General features: G+C 44.2%; 1 protein-coding gene across 2 annotated transcripts in view; it reads right to left on the bottom strand.

The window, feature by feature from the left end:
* YES1 (YES proto-oncogene 1, Src family tyrosine kinase) overlaps positions 1–22932 on the bottom strand; it is a 307066-nt gene that overhangs the window by 68086 nt on the left and 216048 nt on the right. For both annotated transcript variants that reach the window (XM_078687455.1, XM_078687456.1), the window contains exons 4-6: positions 15955–16053; positions 13952–14055; positions 13721–13870 (exon numbers count right to left, since the gene is read on the bottom strand). In XM_078687455.1, coding sequence (XP_078543581.1) covers positions 13721–13870; positions 13952–14055; positions 15955–16053 — 353 coding nt within the window. The remainder of the gene's footprint in view (positions 1–13720; positions 13871–13951; positions 14056–15954; positions 16054–22932) is intronic.

A 22932-nucleotide genomic window follows, 5' to 3' on the forward strand; every position in this document is an offset into this window, starting at 1 on the left:
TATGTATTGCATGCGAGCTATCATAATTAATTATACCTGTATTCTGTACAGCAGCTAGGGTACAATACTTCTGGGAATTCATTTTTATTTCATTGGCTCATACAACTAAATATGTTAGGAAATAAGAACGTTGTATGTATCCCTCTTATGTTATTAGCACACAAAAAAGACTTGATGACCGTGAATAAGTCGGGCCATGTATAACAAGCATTTGCAATGCAATAGGTCTCGCATTTTTGGAGTTGGAGCTATTGACATTGTAAATGGCAATATTTTTCAGGTATGTTTTTTAAGTGCAGTGATAATTTAAAGAAACTAGGCTATTGCTGGTGTTTGTAGACTGGAATACCAAAGTATTGCTGCCCTGAAATCTGTGCTCAGAAGGGATACCTATTAAAAACAAGCGAGGATCAGCAACACACTCTATTTTTAATTTAGCACGCACTTTAGCTGCAGTAAAAAAGCATGGAAAGCAATGCCAGGGGCATAAACTTAGAACCGCTGCTTTCTCCTGGACTGTGGCCATTGGGGTATCCAGCAGTGAGCTCTGCATAGGTTGCACAAGTGTCTCTCCTCCGCCTTCAGAGCACCCCTTCAGAGTGTGCAGGTTACATTGGAATAGAGCAGCAGAAGTGGATGATTTTACTACTCCCAACACTTCAGTTCTCGGCTGGAGGAGGCGTTGCCGTCTGATGTCATCTTGGCAGTTTATGACTATGCGGTGTGCTTATTAGAGCAGTGACTCAGCTCTGGTTTAAACGGTTATCTATTAATAAATAAAACAGGCTGGGGGAAGGTGGGGTGGCGAGAGACCCGTGTTTTCCAATAAAAAAGTTACATTTATTAAAAATAATTCAAACAAAATACTACGTGCACAGAAAAGGGAGAGGAGGAATGACGTAGGAGGTCGGCAACACAGCTCACAGGGGCGGGGAGAGGGGTGGGGGGGCTGGAGCAAAGTCAACACGGACAATCTGAGAGGCTGGGAGCAGAGTTTAGAATGCAAGTGGGGGCAAAGCCATACCACCTCAAGGCGGCATCGGAAGGCTCGTTGTTAGGGGGAAGGTGGGGCAGTCCAAGTCCCGTGTATTTTAAAGAAAAAAAGTATTACCTCCGGCTGCCACCCTGCACAGACAGCGAGCGCCTCCCGCCCGAGGTAGAGGATACAGGGGACTCTGGCACTTCCGCTGCTGGCTGGACGCAAGCACACATGCGCACTTCAGAACTAGAGATGGTGTAAAAAAAAAAAACAAGGCGCACAATGCCCTGTGACCGCAGCTCTGTAGTAATGCTGACCAGCATTTTACAGCCAGCGCGCGAGATGTTTTATGTGCACGGAGGGAAGCCGGATGGGGGTGGGAGAGCCTGGGGCGTGAATGCGAGCGAGGAGGGAAGCCGGATGGGGGTGGGAGAGCCTGGGGCGTGAATGCGAGCGAGGGGAGGCAGGCAGATTAGGGAGATGCGCGTGCTTGTGTGGTCACGTGACCCGCTTTTGTGGCCACGTGACCTCACATGCACTGTGAAGAAACCGCAGTGGTTTCACTAGACGATCGAGCACTTGAATTCTCGATCCCTCAATGCGCTTGCGCGCATTGTAGGTCATGAGACCTAATCAATGCGCTTGCGCGCATTGTAGGTCACGAGACCTAAAAAGAACACTAACTACCCTAGAGCCACAGGTCACTGAGGACTTCCGTCCAACTCCATTACAACGCTTTCCCCCATGTGGTATTTCAATGATCCTTGTTTACACGTGCCTTTAAGATAGCATTTCACCCTGACAGAGTGAGAGAGCGACTTGCTTTCCTCTTTCGCTATCAAATTAACATTTTTATAAAAAGGAATGTTTCACGGTCTCTGAAAGCTGCAATACTCGCATAACAAGTTCAAGTCTTTTTTTCAGATCTGTAAAATCTGCACAATACCCTGTTCACGTCCACGCTTGGTTGGTTCACTGCCTTATCAACGCGAAAGACTTATATATGTCTGATCACGGCAATCGGTTATCACCACCTGGAGGAATTACTGGACCAAGTGATCTCTTATTATTTAAGCGGACACCCTTCTTGTGAGCAAAGCTCTCCGAGAATAAGAACAAAAACTTCAGTCTGGTTTCGATGTCACATTGTTAAAATGAAAAGGGTTCTCAAATTAAGTTGAGTGACATCGACACATTTTGTAATAAGAAAAGGGCACAGGTTGGACACCTCACAGAGATTCACCATGCCTGGTTTCAGCAGAGCAGGCTTATGAAGCCTCAAGCCTATGTGGCCTGCATTTAAGAGTATGTTTCAGACTTTCATCTGAATTGCTTGAACCAGCCACAAAAGAAATTATAGTGGTGCTGCATTATGGTAGCTGTTGGCATCCCTTCCATTATTCGTGTATTGAAATAGGGAGCACGTAATGGAAAGGTAATGTCCTGTGTGGGGAAAATTGGTCTGCACCCCTTCCCTGAGTGACCCCACTACACATGAAAGTGCTACCCTGGTCTTTTGTGGCACAGCTGTCACGCTTAACAAGCAAGCGTGCTGAAGCTAAGGCCTGTCCATACCAATTTCAAGGTCCACAACCTGTTCTGTGACATGGAGTGCTACACAAGAGTACCCTCTTTGTTGGCAGGGGACTACAGCTCATTTACTAAGTGTTTGCTATGAAGCAGTGGTGGCATCATGCTGATTTTTGTGAATTCACACAAAAGCACACTAAGCAGACCCTTTTCCTCTCTTTCAAGGACAGGGTGAGCTACCTGCCCCACTCATGTTAGGTTCTATTTTAATGAGACATCCAGACCACTGCACGGACATGCAGTATATGTATTGCATAGGTGGTGGCAGGACGCAGTGATGTGGTGAGAGTCTGATTGATGGGTTCCCTGAGATCCATTCTTCAAAGTACCTTGTTTAACGCACAAGATGGAGAGATGGAAATTCAGGCAATAGAGTCCCACTGGTTTCACCAGTGGGACTGTATCACCTGCATTTCTGGAACTTAAGGGAGGACACCCAGACACTGAGGTGGGGGGAGGATGGAGACGGGGCTACTCTAGCAATTTCACGAGAACGTTTTAGCCGGGGATTGCCATTTCGTCTTTTCTATGCACTGCCATTTGGTCACTCGTAGAGGAGAGCGGGCGAGTCAGCAGATTCAGTTAAGAGTGAGGAAGTTTCTAGGCAGGGGCTGTCCTTTAGAGTTTCACGGATTGCTAATTACAGAAGGCTGATGACAGCCAGGTGCAGGGTGTTCACACTTCAGTGTGCTCATGTTTTGTATACTCACGCTTGGACCCAGCATCATCTCTACCTGCTGACAGAGCCATCAACTTGCACAAGACTGTGTCTGCACTGCAACCAGAAAATAGTATTTGAAAGGGAATCCACCTCAAATGGGTTCCAGGACATTAGACAGTGGATCAACAATGGGCATTAAAGGTGGGACGCAAACTAGGCCAATTCATTCCAGTTGCAAGTTCTTTTAAGGAAGGGAACACTGCACAGAGTACTCAAAGAATGGCAGTCATCCAACGCTACTGTAGTTGCGGGGGGCATGATTCGTGGGTGGGGGCAGGGGGGTCACACAGGGGGGGGGGGGGAGTTTAATTTAAAAATACAAGTTAACTTCGCCGTCCCGGCCCCACGTTGTTTGTGCTCCTCACAGTAAGCAGGCAGGCTCCCTCCCCTCCCGTAAGCCAATCACAACCCTGCAATGGCAGAGTTGTGATTGGTTGGGACGCCGACCACAGAGGCATCTTTGGGGAGGCCCTTTTCTCCATGTATGCTCCTCCTCTGCTCTTTGAGCAGGACCGCCCACCCCCAACCAAACCCTTCTGCTTTCTCGCAGTGCGAGAAGCAGAACCATAAAATGGTATTTATAATACCATTTTATGTTTCAGCTTCTCGTACTGCGAGAAAGCAGTGGGACGACACTCCTCCGCCCACATGGAGGAGCTGCCCCTGCGCTGTCAGTCTGACTCACAGCGCAACTGAGCTTCTGTGGGTCTCCTTAGTGGATAGAAGCCTGCCTACCCCCTCAGAGAGGAATGGCGAGTGCCTGGCCCTGCAGGAGACGGTCTGCCATTGTATCCAGTGCATGGAAAATCCAGAAAAAACAGATGCGCTCAGGAGTGTGCCCAGCACCAATCCAAGTTGAGGGGAGTCACTAAGATTCCCTACATGGTTCATTGGGTGAACTGCGTCAAGCGACAACAGTTTCAAGTTCCAGGGCACTGTCCGGGCTTTTTGCCATGACTCGAGTGGTCTCCTTGGTTTTTCCGAAGAACTGCAAATCCTACGTTATCTGCCATAGCCACATTTTCCAATGGCACAGGGGCTTCAACCATCGAAGAACCAGGCCAGGACACCCAGGCCTTCTGTGCCTTATCTACAATGATGTAACCACAAATCTGTTTCTGGAGATGTTGCTGTGTGACAGCAAAGGGTGTGCACCACCATCACAGTGCTGTAGTGTGCCCTACATGGACAGATCAAACACAGCCTTGTTTGAGAGACTGAATAACTGTCTTGCACTTGAGCTGCACGTTAACAGGAGGCAATAGTCTTGTGCAATCTACAGTTGCTGGATTCTGGTGAGGCTAGTCGTTCCTGACTTCTAAAGAAATCCTTAGTCACAGTGGCAATGGGTGAATAGGAAACTCACAGTTGGAAAAAAATTAAATACATGGGGGCCTAGAAACAGGGTAATACTAGTACAGGAGGTATTTAACACTAGGGCACAACGGTGATCCATATTAGTAAACATAGCCAAGCTCTGCTGGAAAAGATGCCTCATACTCACTAGCACAGAAGAAGCATACACTCCTGAACTCCCATTTGGATACCCTCTAAACTATGTAAAATAGAGATAGCATCAAGTCAAGCAAGGTGGGACAGTGCTAATATAACCACTCTGAGGGATCTATGTGCCCATCACACTCTCCTAACATTTGAAGAATTAAGACTGGCACACCGGTAGCAGTAGGCCAAATGTTGGCATAAAGTACACTGACCTGACCAAAAAAAAACATTTGGAAGCAGGGAGATGTAGAATCACCCTCACATGACACTTTGAAGAGTATGTTAACTCGTGGCTGGGACAGGAAAGCAATGACTATACTCTATTGCAGCCTCATGCAACAATCAAAAACGTATTTCTCTCCACTGAATGACCTTTGGGATCGTGACACAAGCAGATGCTTAACATCCAAAGCATTATCCGCAATAACTGAATATCCCTCAAGGATGTCGCAAAACAAGAGGCTTAAATGTATCCATTTAAAATAGTTCACATGGCATTAGCTGACCCTTACTAAAAGGCACCGCATATCCTATACGGTCTCTGAGAACTATTCAAGATATTATCAGGCCATAGCAGATATTGCCCACATGATTTGAAACGGTCGGGAATTTGCAGAGTCTGGTGCAAGTAGTACCAGGTAGGAATTTGTAATGAAGTAAGTTGTAGGAAATGTCAGCAGACATGAATACTTCAAGATGAACATTTATTAGCCACAGCTGCAGCAGTCCCAGAGTAACTGTAACACATAGAATCATTAAGTTGGCAATACAGAGATAGCATTCTAGATTCCTATGACATGGAGTAATGATGTAATAACAAGATCACCACAGAATTATACTCACTCCCTTGAGGATAACATATAAGGCCTCTTTAGGAACAAAGGCAGTGAGGCTAGAGAACAGATTCGCTGATCTAGCATGGTTGGTGGCCAAGCGACCAATACCTATGTCTTGGAAGTCAACTCAGGCTCCCTCTTTCAGTTCTTGAATGAAAATGTTGTTGAAATGGGCAGAGAGGAAAGGTGATTACCTAACCACACTGCAAAGGCAGGCCACAGCAAGAGGGAGTGCCACGGAGTGAGATGAAATGAATAGAGCATGAAGGCCAAGAGGAGGCGAAAGGACTCCCTGAGTGATATCGAAAGCGGCTCTCTTATTTATTTAGAAAGTTTTATAGAGCGCGAACAAGATCCTTGCGGATATCAGAGCGCTTTACACGCAGATGGCATAAAACAGATAAAGAGTTAAACAAAATATAATGCAAAGATGAACAAAACAAATTGAACAAATGTAAACAAGGTGAGGTAGCAGCGGTGTATTGGTGGTCAACTGTACACAAATAAAGGAATAAAAGTTAAACAAATATATCATGCAAAGATGAGCAAACAAATTAAGCAAATGTAAAACAAGGTGAGGTAGCAGCTTTAGCTAAGAGGAGAGATGTTACTTCTTTGATCTCAAGAAACCGCACAACACTGAGCAGAACAGCATCTCTTGCATATGTTTTTCCGAACTTCAACTATGAACATCTTAAATTGATACTGCTATACATTGAGCAGCCAAACGCCGCTGCCTAGTTCAATCTTCAAGAACATGAATTACACATTTAGTTAAGCCCCTTAGAAAACGGCACAACCTCCCTGAGGTCTGGAAAAAACTAGTTTTATTGCTGAACGCGCCTAAACGGTTTCCACGGTATGATACATTTATTGTTTTGTTGCTGATCATACTCTTCAGGAACACCAGGCAACAAGCACTACTGGACACTATCAGATGTGATCTGTATGTTGCTTGTTTGCGAATTTTAATAAAAAATAATGAAAAAATAGGAGGCAATGAACTATAAATATATATATATATATAGCAAGATACAAACTGAACTGACCCATAGGTCCCTTTATTGGGCAATCGATTGTACTTGCAGCTAAGTCAATTGTCATCTTAAATTGCCCTTCAGTTTTAAGTCCTCATAGGCAGGTGGAAGCTAAAGTCATGGTCCTAGACAGCTATAGCGGAAGGTCTACTGCTACTCCCAAACTAGGACCCTGGTGAGGGAATAATAAGAACTGGTTCTAGCCTGTAGTGTTCAGAACCCTGTAACTGATCCCAATTTCAGTGTGTGCTATTATGTTTTGCTGTGCTATTAAGGTATAGTATATTACTGTGTCTGCTGACGGATTTCTGACTCCTAACTCCCTGAGAAGCCTTTGAGTGCCTGCCTTTACTACTCAGACTCAAGTACAGAATGAGAGGAAATTACTCCAATCAACATGCTTGTGGCCCTGTATCCCTCTCTGCGTATAGTCCCCGTCTGTGTATGGCCCCTCTTGAACCGGGTCTGACAGTGGGATTAAAATTTTAGGTTTCATCTGGTCCTGGGATGTGGCACATTTTTTCTGTTTATTAAAATGGTAGGAAAAAAAAGTTAATATATACATTTTTCAATACCCTTTGTCATTATTTTTACAAGTTTACATTCCTGGGTATGTCTTTTTTCCCATCTAGCCCTTTCGCTCTCCGCACTTTGCCTATTACTATTATGGGGAAACGTCCATGTGGTTTACTCTCCTCTGCATCTCTACTCTCACACAAATTTCCACCATATGCTTTCCACATGCCCCAGATCTGCTCCCATTTCTTAGGGCACCCCCTACTTATATACACTGTTTTTTCCGCAATCATACACCAATCAAGGTCTCTCTTCCACTCACGTATGCACAGCACTTCCGGGGCACCCCATTTTGGGCAATATTTTGTTTTGAGATTATGAGCCCAATGTTACCCAGATCCGCCCTTTTTCACTAAGATCTGTGGGTACCCATACATTGAGGAGAGACCAGCTCGGAGTGGGTGTCAGTTCTATCCCTGTGACTTCGGACATCTTTTGTGTGCTGGAATCCCAGTATTGTTGCATCCTAGGGCGTTCCCAAATTAAGTGGCCTTTGCCATAATTGAATTGGGAAGGTGTTTCTAAGTAAGACAATGTTGTTTTAACACCAAAACCACTATAGCTGAGGGCTTAAAATCGCATTCATTTGACACCTGCAAAGACACCGCACAGGAAATTTCAGGATTACCACTCCCTGATCCAAGAATAGAAAAGCTAGGCTGCATATTGAGGCTAAACACAGAGTAGGGAAGATAAATGAGAAGACAGACAATTCACCCAAGGATAAAGACCTGCAATACATGTTCAAAGACTTACTCACCTGGGAGAATAAAAACATCCTTACCAACAGAAGCAACAAACAAGTGAGGAGGAGTAGATCTAGCATATGCAAATAATTTGATGGTACCGAAATCCTGGACAAAACGTAGCCTTCATTAAAGTAGATAGCTGCCCAATGTTCCCCCAAATGAAACAATTCTCTCATGCCAGGAGTAATATACTGCCTCTCCAAGGCATAATCTTAATTTAATGGAGGAATGTCTCAAAATGATACTACATCTACCGACCAAAACAAACTAAATGTTGATCATGGGTAACTACAATTTATGGTTCGACAAGCTAGACTCAAAATCTGCAGTTTAACATCCGGGAGAGACCCGCACCCCCTACAGAAGGAAACACAGGCAACCTCAGATTGGTTCCTAGGCTATCAGTGGCAATCTGAGGGCAAACTTGTTTTTCCTTAGATAGATGAGGTTATGCTTTGAAGTAACATTTGTGCCGCACATGGGGTTTCTTCCCACTTCAATATAGAGATGCCAAAATCATGAAACCTAATCGGAGAAATGTTTGGCAAAGGGCAGGCTGGAGAAGTACTTGCAGCCCTTAAAACAAACAAAAAACAATGGATCAACCTAGGTCCATGTTTAAGTGACAGACTTCAGAGCTTAAATATGCTTGTAGTGGCAGAAAAAGAATTGAGAAAATAAAATTACCATGATTTCAAATGGCCAATATTTACTGTATCATTTCCTTAATGTTTCGTGAGAGACCTGGTTAAGAACAAACAGGTTACTTAACTTCGTTAATGCTCTTTCGAGCAGACTCTATGTAGCTGTAGCTTCCTCACCGTTTGAATATTCCCCAGGCGTCAGAAACTCCTCAGCAGTACATCCGTGTGCCAGTAAGTAGCACTGTATAGCTGCGCACTGATGTGCGGAGACTATTTAGGCGCCACTTTCACGTGCTGTCAGTTGCTTTCGAGACTGTCTATGCAGCGAGACGCAGAGACCCAATAGAGAATTGGTTGTTCTCAGGGTGCAGATTCATAGAATCTTATTAATGGATATAGTCACAGACTGTGGAGGATCAGGACGGAATCTGCAGCTCGATAGAGTCTAGAAAAGCACTAACAAAAGTAAGTATCTTGTTTTTCAGATAGAGACTACTATCTGCATTATCTCACATTTTGACTGGATACCAAAGCTGTACATATTTGGAGGTGGGCCTGTGAATGGACTCAAACCAAAAAGTCATGTAGGATCGAACTGGCAAAATGTATTTCTCGGCACACCTGATTGTCCAGAGAATAGTGCTTCATCAATGTATGGAGGAAAACCCATGTAGCCACCTGGTAAATGGCCAGGGCAATGACTCTTCTTGCCAACACAGTGGAAGTAGCTTTGGCCCTGGTTGAGTGAGCATGCAATCCTTTCAGAGGGTGCTTTTTAATCAATACAGAAGATCAGACTGCAAAGCAGGATCCAGCACAACGTGGTTCTCTTTTGCACAGCCTTGGCTTTTTTCGCTCCTGACAGAGCCCTAAAAAGAGCTGATCACCCACTCTGTGTTCTTTGGTATGATCAATATAAAAGCTTAGAGCGTTTTACTGCCAAATGGTGACGTTTCTCCTCCAGCTTAGAGGGGTGAGTCAGGAGGTCAGAGTGCCAGAGAGGTGATGTTTGACCAACGTGTATGGCATCCCAACTTCAGGCTAGAAAAATGCATCCGTCCACAAAACCAGCTTTTCTGTGATGAAGGTGGTTTATGGCGGGTTGACACAGAGAGCCTGGAGCTCACACACATGCCTTGCCGAGGTGATGGCGACAAGGAACACTGTCTTGAGAGTGAAAAGCCACAGGAACAGTTCTGAAGTGGCTCATCAGAAATGTGAGGAACAAGTTAGGTTCCCACTGTGGCAAGACAAAGGGTGTGGGAGGAAACAAGTGTTGAAACCTTTCAAATACAGCATAACAACTGGAGACTTAAACAATTAGGGCTGATCCAGCACCACAAAAAGGCGGAAAGAGATGAAAGGTACCCTTTTAACTGTGTCCAGAGCAAAGCCTCGCCAGACTAGAGACACAACAACAAAATTACTGTTTGGAGGGGGCATATCTGTCTAGCACCGCACCAAGCCACAAACCTGTCCAAACAACATGTGTATACAGCTTTTGTCGAGCGGTGTCTGGCTGCTGAGGTGACATCAACGACCTGCAGAGGAATGTCGATGGTGCCAATTGCCCGCTCAATGGAATTTGTGGTGTCCAACCACAATGAATTGTGAACTTGGCCAGGCCACGACAGTCCTGTATAGCCTGAGCAAGGACAAGTCGGAGATCTTCAGGAAAACCTCGAAGGACTTGGGCCACCGAATCCCAAACGGTGTGGGAATAGCATCCCAGTAGGGAACTGGTATTGATAGATCGAAGCATCAGGCTGATGGATGGGAAGAATATCTTTTCAAATGTTTCCGCCACTTTAAAACCTCTATTGTGGAGGAAAGAGGGGGGGGGGGGGTGGGAGTGGAGAGTAGATGAGAATGGGGTTGGATTAGTCCTGCTGGTGGCCATCTGCACCGCCAAGCTTTCAGGGGAGGGTCACTCAGGGTGGTATTGATGTGCAATTTGGTGGCTGACCAAGGTCAGAGCAAGGTTTGGGGGGGTAACATTTCCCTCGCACACTGCAAGTAAAATTTTTAGTGGAGGTAAGGGTCTCAATGAGACAAAGGACACTCTCAGAAATAAATTCTATTTTCATTTTATCCGTTTCTGGTAGCTCCGAATCAGAGTCATGTGTTGCGGAAAGAAAGGAACTGATGTCAGCCTGCAGCAGTGGCACCTACGTAGGCTCCATACATCATTTCAAAAGAGCGTCTGTGCAGAGCCACCCTGCACCACCTTCCGATGCACAGAGGTACTGCTGAAAAGTTTCCAGACCCAGCCTGATGCCTGGGGAATATTCAAAAGGTGAGGAGTCTGCGGATAGAAGTCTCTATCAGAAGTGACCCACACTGTCAGTCACAAGCACACCTTACAAGCACTTACAACTAAGACCATTTCTATGGGCGAAGATCTGCATTTAGGCCAAATGGTATAGACCTGCACTAAGTGTTTGCTCCTAAAACAAACCTCTACTGTCCTCCTAAATGGGAGCAAAGAGGTTTGTATCCTACAGATGAAGAACTGACCAAGTAATCTCCCAGTTGACTGAGTAATGATTTACAATTAAGTTTCCATTTTGCACTTCTCAAGCAGGAAAAATTCCTGTCTTCACACACCAAACTCCTTGCACAATTAAATCAGAGAACAGAAGCCCTGTCCAAATTCACCTCCCTCCGCTCCTCACCACAACTCTCTATCTCACTTGTCATAGAATCAGCACATTTACTTCGAATAGCAGCACTAGAGATTCGTCCTAGAACAAAAAAAGGGGACACGAAGAGAGGGCAAATCACTTGAAGCTGAAATTTAAAACTAGCAAGAAGACTTAGAACTTCAAGTTGTTTGGTGATCAATGTCCAGCAATGTTATAAGTTGAACGCCGTTCCTCCTACAGCTGTGATTTGTTCCTCTACCAGTGAATAATGAAGGAATGGGAACATTAGAGTAATGGGAACCAGCAGGGACTGTGCTGGGATGTGTAACAATCAGAATTGTCTCTAAGAATGGGGTTCTGGATTTAGAGTTATGACTTTTGTACACAACATTATGGAATTAATTTGCTATCTTCTAGACTTTACATGACAATTTAAAAGTACTAATTTACAGGACCACAGCAGGTCTGCTAGTGAAATTACTGAATAAAAAGTGAAAATGGTGCTTTACTTGTGTGGAAAGTGGATAGGTCTTTTCAGACCAAGACATTCAGAAAAAGTGGTGAAGTGGAGAATGTGGCTATTGTTGCCCTCAGTCCTCTATTTATTAACCATCAATGTACATGAATTTGTCAATAAATTAAGAAGGAAGACAAATTGTGTTGTAAATTGGACTGGGAGAGGTAGAACATGTTTCATCTTAAAGGATGTTCATTCATCCTCCTTGGTAACAACTAGCACCAGAATGGTAACGAGACACGTGAAGGGAGTTGGCAGGGGTACACCAGTGCTGGAGCAGAAGCACCCTCAAAAAGGGCTATATGGGAAATAACTGATTTCTGTATCAATGCTTTCTCTGCATTATAAACCAAAGGTAAGTATGCATAATTGTATCCAAGGAAGTGTCAAAGTTTGACTGCAAAAACACAATATACTTCGGACTCCCTGAGCAAACTCACAAAGTCTAGAATGATCAGAAATGCAAAGAAAGGCTGCCCAGGGTAGGAAACACTGCAATCTATCAGAGACGAGAATGCATGCAACACTTAACTAGCTCCCTGTCACTAGTGCATCTTTGAGGTACAAACTTTGGTACCCAAAAATGTTTGAACAAGTGCTCTTTATATAAAAATACAATAAAACGCACTAGTAACACAATCCGATATTAGAACCTCCCATCTAACTATACAAATAGTGAATTACAACAGCCATAACATGACAGTGACCCTTCATAAAGAAAAGAGCTTAAATACCCTTCAAGAAACACGACACAAACCCATGAAATAACCACCTTCTTCAATTCCCTGGCATCACACCACTTCCTACAACCTCACAACTCTAGCAAAGACAGGTCAAATGTGGGATATCACTGTGTATAGAGGTGGAGATTTATAAACTGGCATGACCAGCTTTTTCTTCCCCAGCACATAATTCCATATCAAGTTGGGTATCTTGATATCAAGATTCTATCATTTCTATTGGACAAAGAACACACATTGATACCTCACTTATCACTAGGACCATTGGCCATATGGTCAGAGTTGATCATCTTTCAATTAACTCCCCCTCACGGGATTTCCTACCAGCACTCTAAAAAAATAATGCATATGCTAAAATGATTCATGGGGGCTTTGTTCTATCCGCAGGCATAAATCACTGATCAATGCCCTTACAAGACTGCAGGTAGGCTGCTGTAAGCATAAGCTATGGGGAGGTGGCTCACACAGGCTGCGTACAGTCTCTTAAGATAAGTGTTGAGAAGAATCCAGTAAGGAAGTAGCACCCCTCCCTCAGCTATATTGAAAAAAGCTATGAAAGGAGTACTTAAAAAAAGAGAAAAAAGATGTCTCGTGATGTGAGCAGTGGAAGATAAAAAGTAATGAATTCAAAAATACGTTAAGAAGCTATCCTCCAGGGGAGGAACAAACAGAGGACGGAAATCCAATGAATAAGAGGCGAGCAAATCAGAGTGACAAGCAAGAAAATCAGTGATGAGCAATGGGCTGGTGCTAAGCCTGGTCGGTCTAAGCTTCTGGTATGGTACACAAGAGGTCTTTCCCAGACAGTGAGACATTAAAATCAACCCTTTGTTAGGGACACACCCATACAAATAGACCATATCATAGGTTGCCCTGTTTCACTAGCCCATTAAAAATAACTACTTCTGGAATAGATATAAAGAGGACAGGGAGCTCATCTCCTATTGTTCACTTCTTTAACTTCAAAAAGGTAGCATTTAAATAATATTATCTGGCATGGAGAAAAATGAGGTTGGAGAGTAACAATGCATCACTGTATGATGAAAATGCATGTCAAGCATGACGGTTTAAAAGGGTAAATATATACAAATATAAGAGACCTATTAGGTATGCAATATAGTAATTAAGTAATATGTGGATTCTGACTGAGCATCACGTTTAATCGCACACAAACCAGGCCTACCTTTGTAATGTTTAACCAGCTTCTGCAGTGACTCGAACTGTGCCCTGGTTGTGATGTAGTATCCACCATTGTCAAGTTTTCTGATTTTGTAGTGTTTCACATTATCTCCCCTCGCCTCGTCCCAATCTCGTATAGAAAGGGAATATGCGCCTAAGGAGCAAGAAAAATATGGTTGCTTGGCATACAAGTATCGTCCTCGAAAAGTGGTACAAAAAAAGTAATTATATTTACCTTTAGTGGTTTCACTTTCTCGGACCAAGAATGTCCCTCTCTGGTTCCCTGGATTTAGCAATAATCGCTCTGCATCTTTTCTACCCATTTTTCCAAAATACCATCTGAAAAAAGTAGGCACGTTTACTTAATAGATTAGCACGAAGTAGCCCATTCCAGCACAACCTAATACTAACTTTCCAGTGACCTGTGTTTTAAAGTGCTGACACAGAAGCCTGCATTTTAGAACACAGGCATCTAAGTCCTCAGATTTCTTCCTTATATACCCTCTGATCTTGTAGGTTTGGGGTTTTTATTCCTACAGCTTCTTTTTTTCTCTTAACACCTACCGCCACCTACTTCTCTCACCTACGCAGAATAGCATTAGGCAGATAAATTTCTAAAGTGCAGCATGTATTAGAATAGAAAACATTCTGTCGGCAAAGCTAGGAGGCTGAGCAGCTGACACACTTTAAAAGTAAATTTATGAGGAAACAACGTAATTTATGCTTTTTGTGCATAAGTGGATGAGGTTTATAAACAGTCAGAACTATTTACAGCCCAACGCCACCCCAAATCAAAATATGAATTACAACATATAAGTGACTAACTAAAATAGAATCAAAGGGAGTGAAGAGATGCCTTTTGTATCGGTGGTTTTATGCCACATTTATTTTGATTGCAGGCCAGTACATGATCTATGCTCTTCTCAGCTGTATTCACATTCTTTCAGATCTTATGGATATAAAAAGGCGATTGCACACACCAAAATATACATCAGTACTTATAGACTTCTCCCTTAGGTTCCCTCAGTTCTTCAAAGTCTCCCTTCACTTCAATATCAGAGACTGCATAGCTGAATCTTAGTCCCACGTTTTCCCATCATAATACCTCAACATGCCTCACTTTGCTTTTGAATCTATATGATATAGCCATTGAACCCAGCTGATAATCGCACTTAAACTACACCAGTTCCCTTTTATACACCGCACTCCAAGGGTGGTGGTGTGCCTCAAAATTCGCCGGCATAAAGAGGACAGTAGGGGACCGAAACAAAACTTTTATAGCCGGACTCACAGAAATTATTGTGCACGTCAGCTAAACTTGGGTGCATAAAAAGTAACATTTGCAGATAGAATTTCCATATCCTGATTCACACGATTTGTATTTGTGGATTTCTGTGACCACAAATTCAATTTACTGCTTGAGGAAATCTGTCAATATGTGAGATGTCATATTAGCATAGGGTTGTGGGGGGAACATCATGTTCCGAACATGGGTGTTCCAGCAAGAGAGGTAAAGGCAATCCTGTGGAATGCTTGACCTGGCTCTTCGACTGAACAGGAGCTGCCCCTCCCCCCCACCTCCCCGTAGCGCCTTGAGACCCACCTCCCCGTAGCGCCTTGAGACCCTCACGGGTGAGTAGTGCGCTCTACAAACCCCGATTGATTGATTGGTTGAAACACCCACAAAGGTGGAACTTTGTGGGCATTTCCTAATTTTTTTCTAGCCATTTCCATTCTGGTAATACATGAATTTACTTCCACATAAGGTAAGAGTGAATGTGTTTCCAGGCCCATAAAGGGAATATACATCTCCCCAGAAATCTTCGGTAGGAAGTGAAAGGGTTGTTCCAGTAGGAGAAATATTTTCAAGTACAGAAAACAATTTACAGTTGCTAATGCATAATCCTTAAGCTTACTCCTGAAAATTGTATGGGGAGGTAGAAGTAAACCTGGAAAAGTAGGAGTTGCATATATTTACTTGCACATGGTTGGGGATCTTAGTGAACACCATAAAAGTCAGAAATCCACAGAAGTAAAACTAGGATGGATATAATTCTGCCCCCCAAAAACAGTAGCGAATCAAACCCTATGATTTTAAAACAGGCTGATCGGGGTTATTCGAAGCAAAGCGAATATTTGTAAGACGTGGCATGTAAGTGGCTTGTGCGGGCAGTTGAACTGCATTTGCTAGCTTAGAGACTATAGGAATGAGATCTCAAATTGACCATGACATCTTACTCTTCGGCTTGAATAGAGTCCGCTGGGGCGACATAATTGCTGGGGATGTATCCAGTTTTCCCAGTCGCAATGGATCTTGCTTCCCACCAGTCTCCCTCCCTGTAATAAAAAAAATAGTTTGCACATCAGTAACACCATTATCCCCAGAGCGCATTACAATTTAGGGTGCGTTTGTGTCAAATTGCATTATATTCACTGCTGGTATTCTATACAACTCAGAATTCACACTGAACATGCCTGAAGCTCAAAATTACAATCACTGACAGAATGTCACACAAAACACACTACACAGCTGTATTGGAAATAGTCTGAGCGCAGAAAATGTATCCAGTTAAATCGTTGTTTCGGCCAAAGACTCTGTGCATCACGTGGGCAATAAAAAGTTGCGAAACAAAATCAACTGGATACAACGAGTGCACCACGTCACTCCTTGCAAGGCAGGCAATAGATTTGCCTTAGTAATGCCCTGATGCTTTAGAAATGCGCAGAGTTTATTTAAAGCGGCATAGCATTCCCACTATAACACTATTCCACAGAGTCAGTCATCTGTGTACATGATATATATATATATGTACCAGGTGTGATTTAATGGCCTAGTGTGAGTAGGGTGCGTTGTGTCAAGGGGGTTCACAGAAACACCAATGCACGTTCTTTTAACGTCTCCAACTGTTCGACTCGGAATGTTTAAAATTAGCCGCATACTATAGAAAGGATTAGGTGTCAGTGAGCGAGTTACCCTTGCCTGGGGAAAAAAAAAAATATATATAGATCTTACATTTCACACAAGAAATAGTCTACTCCCAACAAAGTCAACAATGCCTCCCAGAACCTCTGCAGCTTTATCATACTAGCTGGAACAGGCACAAATGAATTTCGATTTTTTGTGTGTCCACGAAAGGTAGAGGTCTGGGTCCATTTACACCGCCCTGTAAAAGCCAAGGGTTCTACAGAGAGTACTTCAGCACCACAAGGTACGGCAACGCAGACTTCCACGGATGTACTACAAACCGCAGGACCTCTTTCTGTTGCAGTTCTGTGGGTGTATACATGTTCTAAATACAATTTTAAAAAGTTGTGTTTATACCTTGGGCGTAAGATTTGTTAGTGAATTTCAGGGTTTATAGTATTTTATTCTGTCGTATTTTGGCAAATGGGAATGCTGTCCTATAATTTTGCAGTGCTGTTCTTTAACATGGCAAAGTGGATCCCCAAACAAGTGACCTGGTTCTCGAACCACGTTAAGGTGTGAATTGGTTCTGTATTTACAGGGCTGATTCATTTGCTTGTGAATATTCAGAAGTAAGACCTGCTTACTGAAGGAAGAAGAGCTTTCTGAAGCAGGGCCCTGATTAAACATGTCTCACTCCTGGAAATTCACTAGGAAGCTAAACACTAGTCTGGAGTAAACACACATACTCACAGAAAAATCTTTGTGATTGGGACGACGTGTGTCTTCTATTTAAGAAGTAGCAGCTTAGTGGCTGGCAGTAAAATGGCAGTCTGGTATTGTTTTCAGAGTCTCAGGTGGAATTGCATTTATGCTGTTGGAGTTGCTGGTACTCCTTAGTTGCTTGCAGTATCTATTGGAAATTGAAATGGGGTAATCTGTGAGCAGAAGGTTAGTAAGGAGATTGCTGTGATATTGATGTGGTCTGGGCTGTTGTGTGTGAGTCTATGTGGCAGACTGCCTGTGTGGCTTAGCTGCATTGAAATGGGTGGGCTCGGACAGGTTATGGCACAGGAGGATGAAGGTGACATGCTAGAGTAAGAATAAATGGTAGCACACATCTGTATTTAACAGCAACAAGATGATTTTAAATATAATGAGTGAAGCAGGGTAGCAAGAGGCCACAGTTGCCCCTCGAGATCCAGTCCCTGGCTAGGGGTGGAATAAATATCTGTATATTACAGGAGAGGGGCTGAAGATGGATGGGTGATGATTTTATCATTTTGGCTTTGCCGTTAACAGTGTAAATCCTGCACTTTTCATCTGCAGGAAATGTGCATTATGTGATACAACTCCTGAGATCTTTGCCATCTGAAGTTAAAGTAAGTATCCCTGTGTCTAAAAGACCAGCCAAGGGTTCCTGTTACGGGGGAACGGTGGGCCAATCTTGGCTGACAATTTTAGGGAAACTGAAAATTGAATTTTAAGCCTACTCTTGCGAGATGTGCGGGGTGAGGTATCACTGGTTAGATGATCTGAAATGGGATGTTTCAGGAGGCTATGTGAAGCAAAAAAAAAAGGAATTACAGTGAGTAATTAGAAGGTCAAAATACAGGGATCAGTTGAAGTGTTACTGTAACACGAATTAAGACAGCAAAAAAATGGGGTGGGAGGTGGAGGGGGGGGGGGGGGGGGGGGGAGTCCAAATGCCCAAAAGGTATGAACGATTATGTGTACACTGCTTGAAGCACAGTAGTGATGCTGCAAGGGCTGACAAGGGGGATGCGGGGTTCATGACAACTACGCTTCTTCCACTAAATTCATACCTCCCTTGGAGGCAATAAGGGGAGCTGCATATTAGCTGGAATAGGAGTGTGGCTAAGAAGTGGTCACAAACCTGCTTTTGCAGTGTGGTGCCTTGCAGAACTCACCAACAGTGCAATAGTTCTGATTTAACCATGTTAACCCCTTCCGCGCTCATGACGAGCTCAGCTCGTCATGAGTTACGACGCTCGTGACAAGCTGAGCTCGTCATGTAACGCGGTTTTAAAAGAAAACGCAGCGCACAGCGGGAAAACCGCTAGCGCGTATGCGGTTAAGTCACAAGTGGGATACTCTTTGCCTTATGAATAGTAATGTGCTGCTCCTGGATGTAGGCTCTGCCATTCTATAGCTCAGAGGTAGCCTAGGGTTAACAGATTGTTTTACAAGGCTGGACAAACCAGTGCAAAGCCTGAACTGGATCACTACAACTGTTGTGTTAACTGTGTAACTTTAAAGTTACAGTGCTGAGGACTGGATTTCCAAGAATGATGTGGCCTCCAGCAAGTGAGGAGGAGGTCATGACCACCCTAGCACCTTGCAGGTTTCACTCATGAAGAATCACTGAGCAGGTAAGTACAGCAGCAAAGAGAGCCTTCTGCACTCGCTGCAGCCATGGAAACTCTGACTTACTCCTGTGCACTAGCACAGTGGCCAACGACTCCACTCAACAGAGGGAGGACGCAGAAGACAAGAGAGAACGGAAAATAACAAACAGTCTGTGCAGTGTTTCCATACGTCTCGTGCCAGAGAGGGAAGTGCGCTCGCGCTCTCCCTTCCTGAACTGGTACAGAGCTTAGCTTGCCCTTTAGTTTCCCTCGTAAGCAGATAACATTTACATTTTATTATTCGTAAAATATAAACACCAAGCATTTAGTTATTCAGGCTCAAACATGAATATGGAAGTATATCAGACCAGTCAACTTGTTTTTACACAGGAACAGAGTAATTAAGTAGAGTACAAGAGACCTCTCAGGCTGACAAATGAGATCCTCCTGTAGGCAAACTTCACGTCGAAATGTCTGGTGGCAAAACACTCAACTAATGAAGAGCTGCAGCACAATGGAGGACCACCAGTGCAGAGGCGGCGCTTCTGCTTCCGGGTAGGATCTATCCAGACGACTTGATTTTAAGAGCAGCCTCAACCTCCTTTAGAAGGGCAACTCACCAAGCAATAATGCCCTGCTTTGTGGAGGGCAAGCGGGCAGGGACATCTCAACAGAAAAGCGTGGCTTGACAAATACAACAGCGATAAACTTGTTTCAATACAGGTGTTGCCACTGCCACACAATGCCAAGTTACAGCTGGGTAGAAACTCATACTGACCCTCGTGCGCCAGAGACTGGGGCATAAGCTAGATTAAAGGACTGAGTTAGAGTTTGGCGCACGGGTTGCTCCGTAACATATGTGGCTGATATCCTGTCCGACATTTTACAAGCGCAATAGGATTTGACAGGGCTTTAAGTGGGCCGGGTCTCAAGGGGTCTGAGCACCGGCAGTTTTTTAGGTCTCGTGACCTACAATGCGCGCAAGCGCATTGAGGGAGCGAGAATTCAAGTGCTCGAAATCCTCGTCAAACCAAGGGCTTCTTGCGCTGCGGTTTTCTTAGAGTTCACGTGAACAAACAAGCACGCGCATTCACGGCCGCAGAGCACATCAAAGGGCTTCGCCCAGCGTGCGCTCTGCGGCTTCTCCTCCCCTAATTGAATCATGGCTGGCCGGCCGTACTTTCAGTTTCCCGACCGGCCGCTCTTAACGCTTGTTTTCTTTCTCTCTAGTCTCTACTCCGGCCACCCCTCCCACCCCACCACCTCCTCCTCTAATTTAATCATGGCTGGCCGGCCGTACTTTCAGTTTGCCGGCCGGCCACTCTTAACGCTTGTTTTATTAAGCGGAAGTAAAAGCGAACGCTTTCTCTGCCGCGGACTTCTTGTTAAAACTTGAGGCATGCTTCAGGATAGAGTATGGCGGCTGCGCATTTCTTTTGTAATGCCTGGTTCACCGAAATCTATCAAAGCATGTGAACAATGGAGCCCGTTGGTTGCAGCCCCTCATCCCTATCCCACCCCGAGCGCCACGCTTTACACTTGAGCACGGTGCCCACTTTCAGATTAACAACAGCGGTGCCGCTTTCAGATTAAGAACACGGGCGCCCGCTTTCAAAATTAACAACACCCCCAGGCCGTGTTCCCTCCCACCTTTCCTCCTCCGCAAACTTGATTAACAGGAGGCCATGCTAATCACTGCCTTCTCCCAATGACCTGCAGTTTCCACCCCCTCCTCAATCACCCACAGCAATGCCTATATGCTCGGCTAGTTGGTGACTCTGCTTTCATGTTTAGCGAGCGTCATGTGAAGATCCCGACTACGCAGTTGCCGAAGATTTCCAGTTCTTCTAAACAGCGTTAGACTGCGGTTAGACAACAGAGCCGCTTCAGAGTCCATCCTTGTTTAGGTTTAGCAGAGTGATGCGTGTTACAATTCGGTTACGCCACTGGCACATAACGCATCTCATTCAGCATAGCGCCGATCGCGGTTTGAACACCACTTCGATGCGCTAGAACTAATACAACAGGAAGAAGCACTGTATGCTGAAGAGCAGATACTATTAAGATTATTCAGTTGTTTGAAAGGCAGCGAGTGAGGCAGGGTCGGGTCGATTCGCCGTAGATGAACCACCTGCTGTTACAATTAGCGTTTTGCAACAGGCGCTGAACCTAAGGAGCTATACTAAGTAACTGACTTGGTGCGTGCTGATTGTTGGAGATCCAGCGGGGGCTCGGCACCTTTGCTGCCTCAGCCCCTGCCCGACCCTGGACCAGAAGTGCCCCCTGCACCCTCGCTACGAGGATGAGGGTCCCCAGGCACTCGGCCAGCGTCTGCCTCATCAGCCGCCCTGGGCCAGAGGCGCCCCCTGCACTCACCCCGAGGATGAGGGTCCCCAGGCACTCGGCCAGCGCCTGCCTCATCAGCCGCCCTGGGCCAGAGGCGCCCCCTGCACCACCACCACTGCATCCACCACCACCACCACATCCACCGCATCCACCACCACCACATCCACCGCATCCACCACCACATCCACCACCACATCCACCAACACCACCACAACCTCCAAATTCACCTCCACATGCACCGCCACATCCACCGCCACATCCACCGCCACATCCACCGCCACATCCACCGCCACCTACGGGAAACAACCTTTACAACGCAACTTTTACAACGAACTACCATTACAACGAGATTTTTACAACGCAAAAACTATTACAACGCATGTTTTTACAACGCATGTTTTTACAACGCAGGTACCTTTACAACGCATACCATTACAACGTAAGTATTGGTAAGTATATAGTTTGTATAGTATTATAGTTTTTGGGTAAAGGGGTATTTTTAGGGTTCAGGGTCAGTTTTCAGTTTTTGGGTAAAGGGGTATTTTTAGGGTTCAGGGTCAGTTTTCAGTTTTTGGGTAAAGGGGTATTTTTAGGGTTCAGGGTCAGTTTTCGGGTAAAGGGGTATTTTTAGGGTTCAGGGTCAGTTTTCAGTTTTTGGGTAAAGGGGTATTTTTAGGGTTCAGGGTCAGTTTTCAGTTTTTGGGTAAAGGGGTATTTTTAGGGTTCAGGGTCAGTTTTCAGTTTTTGGGTAAAAGGGTATTTTTAGGGTTCAGGGTCAGTTTTCAGTTTTTGGGTAAAGGGGTATTTTTAGGGTTCAGGGTCAGTTTTCAGTTTTTGGGTAAAAGGGTATTTTTAGGGTTCAGGGTCAGTTTTCAGTTTTTGGGTAAAGGGGTATTTTTAGGGTTCAGGGTCAGTTTTCAGTTTTTGGGTAAAGGGGTATTTTTAGGGTTCAGGGTCAGTTTTCGGGTAAAGGGGTATTTTTAGGGTTCAGGGTCAGTTTTCAGTTTTTGGGTAAAGGGGTATTTTTAGGGTTCAGGGTCAGTTTTCAGTTTTTGGGTAAAGGGGTATTTTTAGGGTTCAGGGTCAGTTTTCAGTTTTTGGGTAAAAGGGTATTTTTAGGGTTCAGGGTCAGTTTTCAGTTTTTGGGTAAAGGGGTATTTTTAGGGTTCAGGGTCAGTTTTCAGTTTTTGGGTAAAAGGGTATTTTTAGGGTTCAGGGTCAGTTTTCAGTTTTTGGGTAAAGGGGTATTTTTAGGGTTCAGGGTCAGTTTTCAGTTTTTGGGTAAAGGGGTATTTTTAGGGTTCAGGGTCAGTTTTCAGTTTTTGGGTAAAAGGGTATTTTTAGGGTTCAGGGTCAGTTTTCAGTTTTTGGGTAAAGGGGTATTTTTAGGGTTCAGGGTCAGTTTGGGGTTTTTTGGGTAAAGGGGTACAGGATAAATTAAATTAATTAAATTAAATAAACTAAAATAAATTAAATTAATTAATTAAATTAAATTAATTAAATTAATTAAATAAATTAAATTAATTATATGAAATTAAATTAAATTAATTAAATTAAATTAAAATTAATTAATTATATTAAATTACATTAAATTGA

The sequence above is a fragment of the Lissotriton helveticus genome, chromosome 4_1 (genome assembly GCF_964261635.1).
Source record: "Lissotriton helveticus chromosome 4_1, aLisHel1.1, whole genome shotgun sequence".
Taxonomy (NCBI): Eukaryota; Metazoa; Chordata; class Amphibia; order Caudata; family Salamandridae; genus Lissotriton; species Lissotriton helveticus.